The sequence below is a fragment of the Pelecanus crispus genome, chromosome 6, assembly GCF_030463565.1.
Source record: "Pelecanus crispus isolate bPelCri1 chromosome 6, bPelCri1.pri, whole genome shotgun sequence".
Taxonomy (NCBI): domain Eukaryota; kingdom Metazoa; phylum Chordata; class Aves; order Pelecaniformes; family Pelecanidae; genus Pelecanus; species Pelecanus crispus.
In genome coordinates, this window is record NC_134648.1 from 2,461,943 (window position 1) to 2,473,168 (window position 11,226).

General features: G+C 62.9%; 1 protein-coding gene across 1 annotated transcript; it reads left to right on the forward strand.

Annotated features, from left to right (window-relative positions):
* The first annotated feature begins 430 nt into the window (after positions 1-430).
* Positions 431-11,166, forward strand: PATL1 (PAT1 homolog 1, processing body mRNA decay factor). Its single transcript, XM_075712489.1, has 19 exons — positions 431-445; positions 832-943; positions 1,030-1,241; positions 1,343-1,420; positions 2,193-2,387; positions 2,479-2,580; positions 2,945-3,041; positions 3,237-3,447; positions 3,523-3,612; positions 3,786-3,969; positions 5,596-5,719; positions 5,832-5,929; positions 6,032-6,091; positions 6,876-7,024; positions 7,693-7,852; positions 8,978-9,133; positions 9,904-9,995; positions 10,691-10,840; positions 11,074-11,166. The coding sequence occupies exons 1-19, from the start codon at positions 431-433 to the stop codon at positions 11,093-11,095; spliced, it is 2,307 nt and encodes a 768-aa protein (XP_075568604.1). The 3' UTR covers positions 11,096-11,166.
* Positions 11,167-11,226: the final 60 nt, after the last annotated feature.

The window sequence follows — 11,226 nt, forward strand, 5'->3', positions numbered from 1 at the left end:
GCCCTGGACGGGGGACACAGTTGGGGGCGGGGTGACAATTTGGGGACACGGCCGTGGATTGGGGACACGGCTGCAGGCAGGGGACATGGAAGTGTGACTGCTGGGCGCGTGCACCAGCGCGCGGAAAAGCACCGCACACGCGTCCCTGAAGGATTGCGGCCGCGGGGAGAAAAGGGGCCGCTGCGCCTTTAAGAGCACGCCGAGGCGGGTGCTTATAAGGAGGCGGGGTTAGCGCTGGCCACGCCCACCAACGGGCGGGGTTTGTCGCCGTTGCATTGCGCATGCGCCCCGCCGCCCCGCTGGCGGCGAGGGGAGGGGGGAGCGTGGGTGACGTCATGCGCCTGCGCCCGCGGCGGCGCATGCGCGGCGGGGCCCGGGGCCGGAGCGGGCGGCGCGGAGCCTACGGGCGGTGGGCGCCGCCGCCGCCGCCATGTTCCGGTATCAGGTGAGGGGAGGGGAAGGAGGCCCGGAGGGGTGGGGAGGGTGGGATGGGGTCTGTGGGGGTGAGGAGGGGGACGGCGGGGCGGGGGGGGGGGGAGGGGGTGCGCCGGGCCGGTTACCGGCCCGGCGCACCCCCCCCCCCCCCGCCCCGGTGCACCGGGAGGGCTGTGGAAGAACCGAGCAGGAGGAGGGGGGGTGGCGGGGGTCGGGAGGTCGGTGTGGCTCACGCCGAGGGAGCGGGGGGGGGGGGGGGGTTACCGGGGAGGTTTAACGGGCTGGGGGACCGGAGAGGGAGAGTGTTTGGGGGGGGTCCCCGCGGAGGGAGCAAGGGTTGTGGGGTGCGGTGGGAGGCCGGTGCTGACCCCCCCATCGCCTCCTCGCTGTCCCCAGTCCCTGGAGGACTGCCCGCTGGATGAGGATGAAGACGCCTTCCAGGCCCTGGGGGAGGAAGATGAAGACATCGACCAGTTCAACGACGACACGTTCGGAGCCGGGGCTGTCGGTGAGCGCTGGCTTTCCCCGCCGCCAAACCCCCGCAACCCTCCCCTTGCCCCTGCGAGCGCGTCCCTCACCGCGGCTCCCTTGCAGACGACGACTGGCAGGAGGCACACGAGCGGCTGGCGGAGCTGGAGGACAAACCGGTGGCAGCCAGGGAGCAGGATGGGCCCGGCAGCGAGGAAGCGGATCTGCTGGGAGAGCCCGAGGACACGCTGGCCGAGCGACTGACCAGGCTGGTCATCGACAGCGAGCTGGAGGACCCTGCCATCATGCAGGCCGTGCAGACCCGGGCCCCCGCGCAGGTGGGAAAGGTGGCCGAGGAGCTGGGGTGGGCGCAGACCTGGCAGAACCGGGGCGGGTGCGGGCCCAGCAGTGCCGTGCTGATTCCTTGTCTGTTTTCCAGCAGCCTGGAGGGCTGAACTCCAGCATCTGGGACAGCTCAGCCGTCCTGCGGCGCATCCGGGGGCCGCTTCTCACTCAGGTACGGGGCCGGGGCGCAAGCGGCAGCCATTGTGGCGTTCCTAATGCCCCCCAAACACCTGTGGCAGTGAGCTGGGCGCTGAGGGACGAGACGTTACTGGAGTGCCGCGGGCTCATCGGTGCTGGGGAGTGCCTGCAGATCAGCCTGGGACAGTGGGGCGTTCTGCTTGCCTCTGGCTGGGTGCGGGTAGCCGCTCTTTGGCTCGTTTGTAGCCCCTCTTAGACATCATCCCTTGTCCCACCTCAGAGGCTGGAGAGCCGGGCCGGGGAGTTATCGCTGATCCGTGATCCCTGGTGATGTCTGAGAGACGTCAGCGCTCCCGTCAGGGTTTGGGAATGTCGGCGCCTCAAGGCAGAGGATTTTTTTTGTTGCGGTTTAATTAAGAGTTAGGCTTTTAAGTGCACGCGGAGCGTGCTGTGCAGCCAGCCCTCTCCCGGCTCTGCAGGGCTGACGAGGGCTGGGAACCGAGCGCGTGTGTGCAGCCTGCACGGCGGTGGCACAGAGTTCTCACCCCGCGCCCAGGCAGTGCCATCACCACAAACGGGCGCCTTGGCAGCACCATGGGCTCCGCGGGGCAGGCCCGGGGGGTCCCCAGGAACCCCCGTCATCGCGTGGGGCTCCTGGGGAAGCACAGTGGGTTGCGGAGGAGAGCTGGCAGGATGTCGCCATTGATTCCTGGGAACGTCCCTGGGACACGCGGTGCTGGTCCTCCCCATCGCAGTCAGTGACTGTTATCCTGGGGGGGAGTTTTCCTCTCCCCTTCCACTTGCAGGAGATGCCGTCAGTGTCCGTGCTGGACTACGCTCTGCCTCAGAGACCTCCGCAGGGTCGAGAGGAAGAGCGGGACCCCTCCGAGCGGGCGCTGCCCCGGCGTTCGTCGTCCCCTGTCATCGGGAGCCCCCCTGTCCGGGCTGTCCCCATCGGCACCCCTCCCAAGCAGGCTGCCGTGCCCAACTTCAACCAACAGGTACCTCCCCCCGGCCCCGCTCGTAGCTCAGAGGGCGCAGGCTGGTCCCCGAGGAGCTGACGAGGGGACTGTGCTGCTTCCCTCCTCCTAGATCCTGTGTCCGAAGCCTGTCCACATCCGAGCTACCATGCAGCAGCGCTACCCCGCTCCCTACGGCGAGAGGATGTCCCCCAACCAGCTCTGCAATGTACCGGTACCCAGCCCGCTCTGCCGCACTGCCTTCGAGCCCCACACCCATTGCTGGGAGCTCTTCCAGCCTCCCCAGAACCCCCCAACACACTGTTCCCTTCCTCCCACCTGCAACTCCAGGCCCTGATGGGGTTTGACCGTCGCTGTCACACTCAGCCAGCTGGCTGCTTGTCCCTGCTTCCGTAGCTTGGCCCGTCTGCCTCATCCCGCCAGATCAGCCCCACTCCCTGGAGCCTGGCCTGGCTCCCAGCCTGCCCAGGGCACTCTCCTGGGGCTTCGTCTTGTGCCGTCGCCCGCTCCCCATCTGCCCACCATCAGCTGTGCCGGGGCTGTGACCGGGGCTCCCTTTTCCTTTCTCTTTTCCCCAGAATTCCTCCCTTCTGGGCCACCCGTTCCCCCACAGCGTCTCTCCCGTCCTCACCCACCTGCAGCGAGCGCAGCTGCTTGGAGGAACCCAGGTGAAGCCCCCTTCGCTCCCTTCCTGCGCTTTCCTGGCCCTGCTATGGGCCCAGTCCCGCATTTCTCTTCACGGGACTGCAGGAGCTGGCTCTGCGTGGCTCTTTCTGGCCATCCCAGACACAGCTGCCCTGGCTCGGCCTTTCCCTTTGCCCCCAAATCCCCGCCCCGGCTGACTCCGGGCACCCTCTCTGCTCTGCCAGGCTGGCCGAATGTCCCCCAGCCAGTTTGCCCGGGTCTCTGGCCTGGTTGGGAGCCCCCTCCCCTCCGTCAATCCCAAGCTGCTCCAGGGCAGAGTCGGGCAGATGATGTCTCCGGCCAGCGGGTTTCGTGCCTTCTTCGGGGCTCCCCCGGCTCCACCTCCCTCGCAGCCGCAGCACCCGCCGGGCCCCGGATCCCACCTGCAGAGCCTGAGGTAGGTGCCATCCTCCTTCTCCCGGCTGCCTGCCTGTTCTCCACAACCGCCTCTGAGACTTCCCGCTCTTCCCAGGCCGCAACCCCAGATGTTCCGGCCGGACACAACCCACCTGCACCCCCAGCACCGCCGGCTCCTGCACCAGCGGCAGCAGCAGAACCGAAAGTGAGTGCTGGCCCTGTGCCGGAGCCGGGAGGGGCTGCCTGGCATGGTGCCGGGGGGTTGCATCGTCCCTCCGCCGCAGGGGGGTTGTGCTGCTGGGGCTAGCCTGTGCACCGCTCTCTGTCCCTTCCTGTAGCTCCTGTGTGCTCACGGGTGCCCTTCTTGCCTCCTGCCAGCCAGCACCGGAGCCTCAACGGCTCGGTGGGGGACCGAGGGGGCCACCGGAGCAGCCATCAGGAGCAGATGCGCAAAGACCCCTACGCCAACCTCATGCTGCAGCGGGAAAAGGACTGGGTGTCCAAGATCCAGATGATGCAGCTTCAGAGCACTGATCCCTACCTGGATGACTATTACTACCAGGTACTGGAGAGGGAGAAGCGCCCAGCCCGCTCTGCTGCATGTCCCGTGGCTGCTGGCAGGGCAATGCTTTCACATTCCCATGGGATCGGTGTCTTCCCGGCGCAGCCTCTGTGCCGAGGGTCGTTGGGTGGGAAGGGGGTGCTGGTGCTGAGCGTGATGCAGCGGAAGAAGCGTTTCTAGATCCAGTCGTGGGGAATGCGCTGGAGGAGAAAGGCAGAGGGACGGGGTAGGGCAAGCATCCCCAGCAAGGGAAGAAGGGGAGCGGGGCAGCGGTGAGGGAAGAACGCCTTCCTGGTTTTGGGCAAGATCTCCAGGGGCGAGGAGATGTTGGGGGACTCGGGCAGCATGGATTTGGAGGGCGCAGCAGAAGGCCCAAGATGACAGGAGAGCAGCTTGCCTACAATCAGAAGCCGCATGTGACGGCAGTAGAATAAAACACCCGGAATGGGAGACAGGGAAGCTGCTAAATGGAAAACGCAGGAGAGAGCTCGGGGCAGGGAATGGCTGCGTAAGGAGGACTCCAGTCTGACAGGAGGTGGTGGTGAAGGCCATGGGGTCCAAAGAGCGAGGGGGAGAAGGTGGATGGGGAGAGACTGCTCCTGCTCTTTTCCAGTTCAGGAATTGGGAGTGCCAGACAGGGTTGGGAGGAGGCAGATTTGGAGCAGAGGAAGCAAGGTGACGGCTGGGCTCTTGCTGATGGTAGTAGATGCTCAAAGCTCAGCTGGGTTTGAGGGTACACAGGGCAATTTCATGCGAGGGAAATCTGTGCAGGACTTCAAGCTACATAGGATGGATGTCCTGGCTTGGGAGATCGAACAGGGCTTGCGGGGTGGCTGGGAGTGTATCTGGGGCAGGCATAAGCTGTGCCGGAGGTTTGGCCTGCGTCTTCATGAAGGGGGTGCAGAGGAGCCAGCTGTACACCCAGAAAAGTCGCAGAGCAGTCGGTGCAGCCGTGGGCGCGGGGCAGAGCAGGGAGAGCAGTCACCAGCGCGGTGAAATGGGTCAGAGCAGTCCAGTCCCCTCCGTGGTGAGCCAGGGCCCGGTGGGAACGGGGACGAGCGCTTGCTGCGGGTTGTCTGAGCTCCGGTGGGAGCTGGCAGGAGAGCTGCCGACGGCGGGTCTGTCTGCTCTGGGGCTGACAGGAGGTATCGTGCTGACAGAGGGTTTTTTTGGGAGCTGTGGGTGAGCCGATCCCCAGTAGAAGTGGGGAACTGGTGCAGCCGCAGCTGAGACGTGAGTCAACAAAGTTCTGCCGTTGCGAAAGACGCGAACGTTGGCCGGAGCGGACGGGAAGAGCGCGTGAGCACCAGTGTGGGAGGCCCCAGCCACGCGCTGCCCAGCCTGGGCAAGCTAACTGGAATGTGCTGGAAAGGACTGGGAGCCCGAGACCTCACAGGGAGAGTGGTTTCATCGTTGTATTGAGAAAGAGAGGGCTGAGGAGGAACCTCGACCTCTGTAATCCCAAGGGATGATAAAGAGGAGTATGCAATTGTCCCCTCGTGTGCTGAGGGAAGAACGGTGGTTTAAAATGCAGCTGCTGGCATTGGGAAGACCAGGAAGGTATCTTGCATCAGTCCTTGCCAACTGTTTTTCGGGGGGTCTCAACCTCTCCTCTCCTTGCCTCAGAATTACTTCCAGAAGCTGGAGAAGTTGTCAGCAGCGGAGGAAGTCCACGGTGATGGTCCCAAGAAGGAACGCACTAAACTCATCACACCTCAGGTGGCTAAGCTGGAGCACACCTATAAGCCAGGTAAGCGCACCTTTCTCCACGCAGCCCGGACCTGGGCCGGAGATAAAGGGGGGTGAGGTGGGGTCAGGCCCGGATTGACTCCTTTTGCTTCCCTTCTCCTCACTTCGTGCAGTGCAGTTTGAGGGCTCGCTCGGGAAGCTCACGGTTTCCAGCGTGAACAACCCCCGGAAGATGATCGACGCGGTGGTAACCTCCCGCAGCGAGGATGACGTGAGTTCTGGCCCTGCCTCCCCTCCGACGTGGCTCTGCGGCTGGTGCTCAGGCCGGCGCAGGAGCTGCCCGCAGCCCTGACTCGCTGTCCCTCGTCAGCAGGAGACGAAGGAGAAGCAGGTTCGGGACAAGAGGCGCCAGACCCTTGTCACGATCGAGAAGGTGAGTTCGAGGGCAACTGGGGCAAAGGAAGGGCCAGGGAGAGCGCGGTGCAGTACTGATGAACTCTGGACATCCAGCTGGGGACAAGCCAGCACTTGGAATCCTAGAATCATTAGGTTGGAAAAGACCTTTAAGATCATCCAGTCCAACCATTAACCTAACATTACCATGTCCACCACTAAACCAATTAAGGGGAGAGGAATAATTTCATGTTTCCTGGCTTGGTGGCTGCATTATTTTTGAATGAAAGTAAAAACTAGGAATCACTAAGGTTGGAAAGGATCTCTAAGATCATCAGGCCAACCATCAACCCAACACCCCCATGCCCACTAAACCATGGCCCAAAGTGCCACATCTGCCCGTTTTTTTGAACGCAAACACACTTGACAGTGGCTGAGGCCCGGCTTGCAGGAGAAGGGGGTCCCTGGAGCAGAAAGGCTGGAGCCGGGTATCAGCCATGCCTTCACCCTGCCCCAAAACAGCCTGGACGGGCTTTGCAGGGTCCGTTACTGACTCACAGCCGCAAGGCAGTAACGCCTCGGCCCTCTGCAGCTGCCGCACGAGAGGATGGACGCTTGTGGGTCACAGAGTTCAGTCTGCTCTTGCGCTGGGTCTGAAGGAGGCTTTGACGTGGTTTGGGCCAGGATCTGCGGTTCCTGGAGCAGCAAAGGAGACGGGAGGGCGCTGGCTGGGGGCCAGGCACGTCCTGGATCTCTGCGGAGCAGGGCTAGCAGATCCTGCCGCAGATCCCTGTGCCCTGCCCTGATCACCGTCTCTCCCGCAGACGTACAGCCTCCTCCTGGACGTGGAGGACTACGAGAGACGCTACCTCCTGAGCCTGGAAGACGAGCGGCTGGCCCTGATGGGCGAGAGGAAGCAGAAGATCTGTGATATGTATGACAATCTGCGGGGGAAGGCCCCCGGGCAGGAGAGGTGAGCAGAGCCACCGACTTGGTCGCTGTTGGGAACTCACAGAGTCCGTGGGCGCTTGCAGCTGCTGAAACTGGCTTTCCAGGGACCTGTTTCCCAAAGAAGAGTCGGGCTGATTCTTCCAAGAGTGCGTTGGGAACTGGGGGCTGAAATAACCTTTCCCCCCCCCGCCCCTTCCCCTTTTTTTAACCATTTTCCCCACGCGATTGTTCACTGTGTTTATGATCCTATACCAACTTCCATCCCTGCAGCACGGGTGCTGCGAATAGTGCCTGTCTGCATGCTCGTTGGGCATCTGTCCGCCCGCAGCTCTGCGCCCCGGCACATCTCTGGGTGCCTGTTTTGAAGTCTGTCGCCTCTTCCCTGACCTGTAGCCTCAGCAGCACAGATGGGCAAGGAAGGACACGGGGGCTCCTTCTCTGGTGCCCCTTCTCTGGTGCCCCATGGGAGTGGGGCCTTGTCCTCCTGCCTCGCCCTCCAGACAGGCAGAGGTTAGGGTTAGGGGTGTCATTCCTCCATTGCTTCTCCCTCCCCAGGGATGTTTTTTTGAGGCAGGCGTGTTTTCTGCCTGGTGCCGGTGCAGAGCTGGCTGTGGGGTACCCACGGGAACACCCCGTCTGCCCTGGGACGCTCCCAGCTGAGGGTCGGCACCTTTCTCCTCTCCTTGGCAGGCCAAGCGACGACCACTTCATGCAGATCATGTGCATCCGGAAAGGGAAACGCCTCGTGGCCCGGATCCTCCCCTTCTTGTCACCCGAGCAAGCGGCCGACGTACTCATGGCGACGGCCAGGAACCTGCCCTTCCTCATCAAGAAGGATGCTCAGGACGAGGTGAGATTCCTGGGGCTGGGAGGGTTCCCCTGGCTCGCCGCGAGATGGGGATCGGCGCAGGATCTCCTCTCCTCCATGGGGAAGGCGGCAAACGGCATCGCGTTTCTGCCTCTCCTGGGAGGCCGCCGGCAGCCTGGGGAGGCTGCAGGAGCTGTGAGCTCCTGGCAGGGCCCGTCTCCCGTGCCTGCCGGCTGGCACGGAACGGCCCAGCTTCTCTGGGAAGGAAGCGGGGAGGGTTTCTGCTAAATGGTGCCTTTGTTTAACGAGCCCAGCTCTTGGCTGAGCGCTTGTCTAAAGAGTTGCGTCTCTTACTCATGGGGTGACAACAGGAGAGTCCATCTTCCAGAGGTGGAGAGCTGAGGGCAGCATCTTCAGAGGGACACGCTCTCAGCTGTCCTTTGCGATCTTCTTTTTTTTTTTTTTTTTTAATATAGAATCCTAGAATCATTGAGGTTGGAAAAGACCTTTAAGATCATCCAGTCCAACCATTAACCTAATACTGCCAAGTCCACCACTAAACCAATTAAGGGCAGAGGAATAATTTCATGTTTCCTGGCTTGGTGGCTGCATTATTTTTTAATGAAAGTAAAAACTAGGAATCACTAAGGTTGGAAAGGATCTCGAAGATCATCAGGCCAACCATCAACCCAACACCCCCATGCCCACTAAACCATGGCCCAAAGTGCCACGTCTGCCCATTTTTTGAACCCCTCCAGGGATGGGGACTCCCCCACCTCTCTGGGCAGCCTCTTCCAATGCTTGACCACTCTTTCTATCAAGAAATTTTTCCTACGGAACAAAAATAACAGCCATCTGCGAATAATAAATAAATACTACTAAATAAACCCCAGCTTGTTTTGGGAAAGGGGATGATTTAAGAAGGAAAAAGACTTGCCTGAATTTAAAGCAGGCCAGTGCCGTTGTGGGGATGAGGGGGGAGACTGTTAGCGAGTCCCACCCTGAGCGTGTGAGGTGGGGCTGCAAGCTGGGGGGCTGCTGGTGCATGTATAGCAGCAAGGCAGCGTCTTCTTGGGGTCCATGAGGCCCCGGGGCAGCCAGCCGGCCACGGAGAAGCCTGTCTTCCTGTTGCCACAGCTCCCAACTCCTCCGCTCCTCTCTCCGCAGGTGCTGCCCTGCCTGTTGAGGCCCTTCTCGCACGTTCTCTACCACCTTCCCTTGGGGACAGTCACCAGCCTTGTGCAGCAGCTAACGAACCTACCTCAGAGCGCGACCGCGCCAGCGCCCACCAACCTGCACCTCAATGCTGTGCTCCAAAACAAGGTGCGTCCCTCTCCCTCGCTCCGCTCCCCCAGGGTGGGACACGGGTGGTGCGATCTCATCCCTCCCGCCCCGGCAGGTCCTGATGTTTCCCCGTAGCTGGGAAACTGAGCTCCCCCGGCAAAATTGGGTGGCAAAATTGGATGCAGCCATGGTGCAGGAACGGCACGGGAGCCGCAGACTGCCGGCCCCTGGCGCTCTCCCCTTCCCGTGCTGATTAACGAGGGTGGCTGGCAGATTAATCAGTCGGCTGAGCTGGCCTGGGACTCCGCTGCAGTCTTGACAGCCGGTTCCCTCATCTGTCCCGCTGGGCTGCAGACTCCTGCCCTGAAATTCGGGACGGGAGGGCCGCTCCTCTGCCGTGGGTTGGTGAAGACGTACCTCCGAGCTGGGCAGGGGTTGGTGTGTCCCTCACACAGCCATCCACAATGCCTGCTGTGATGCAGGCCTGTCAACAGCTTCCTCCTCCTCCTCCTCCTCAGGGGGCTGCAAAGGCAGCTGGGAATCCTCCCGCTTGTGCCGCTGTCCCCAGGATTGGGAGGGTGGAGGTGATTCTCAGCCCCCTGCCAAAAAATGCTCGGAGGGGAGGAGCAGTGGGAGGAAAGCTCGCCCTGCCCTGCCTGTCCCCTGCCGCAGGGATTTCCTCGCCAGGCACAACAGCCCTCGGGAGGCCAGCGATGGCTCGCAACAGCCCCGGCAGGACATCTCCTCCCCAGCAGGCTCCCGGCGCCTTCCCTGACACCCTCCCTGACACCCTCCCTCTCTCCCCACAGTTCGGCCTGTCCCTGCTGTACTTGGTCTTGAGCCGCGGGGAGGAACTGCAGAGCTCGGACGCGAACACGGAGCTAATGCAGGACAACCAGTGGTGAGCGCCTGTCCTGGGCTGCGCCTCGGGCTGGGGGGGACGGCGGCTGATGCCGTTGGGGTTGGACGCTGTGCCGTGCAGGGTGCGAAGGACTCGGGAGGCAAAGTTGATGAAGAAGGAGGTTTAATTGCGGTCTCTCGGCAGCAGCACTGGAAACGGCCATGGTGCTGAAGGAAAGAGAGAAAGGCAGGCCTGAGGCAGAGGGAGAACGCGGTAGATAGAGCTTGGGACGTGTCGAGACCGGTCCCTCAGAGGTGCAGGGAAGCTCCCGCGCCTCAGCGGAGCGGCCGTGGCGCTTTTAGCCTGAGCAGATACGAGATTGCCGAGTCTGGCTTAGCCCGCAGCACGGGGCGCGGCGTTACCACTGTTCTCCCGGGGCTCCGGTGTGTCCCCACGAGTTCCTGCGTGGCCGAGTTATGAGTCCCTGGGGGGAAAAAGCCTCCCTCGGTGGGGGGCCAGGCCCCGCAGAGCAGCCAGGGCATCTCAGTGCTGTCAATCGCAGGCAGGACCCTGCCCTGCGGCGAGGCCGGTGTCCCAGGACACGGCACGGCACCGCTCCCTCCCTGGTTCCAGTGCCAAAACGCCTTGAGGTTTGCGTAGCCCAGGGCACCCCGGTCCCCTGAGTGGAGTTGGAGAGCACCCGGCTCCCCGAGCACCCAACGGCTCTCACTCCTCCCTTCTCCCCTCTCCGGCAGGACGGAGCTGATGCTCATGGCAACCCGGGAGCTCCTGCGGATCCCTCAGGCGGCCTTGGCCAAGCCAGTGTCCATCCCCTCGAACCTGACCTCCCTCTTCTCTCGCTACGTTGACCAGCAGAAGCTGAACCTGCTGGAGACGAAATTGCAGTAAGCGTCAGCCCCTCTTCTCCCACGCGAGCGTGGCCGTGGCCTACGAGGGGACGGGAAAAGGGCGAAACCAGAGGCGGGGGGAAGCTGTGGGCAGGCCTGGTGTGGGGTGGAGGGGGAAGCCTGCCCCAAGAAGGGCCCCGACGGAGCAGTCTGGGGCGAGGGGAGTCGCTGCCTCCCCCCTCCCGCAGCTCCTCTGACCCCCCCTCTGCCATTGTTCCCCCCGGTACCAGCTTAGTGCACGGGATCCGGTAGGAGATCTCCGCGGCTTGTCGGCACCGGAGCGTTCCAGAGGATGGATGGATGGACAGATGGATGGAGGGCAGGCGGTTCCCCCCCCTACACCCCGACCCCGACGCCCGGCCTGGCGGGACGGCGTCCCCTGG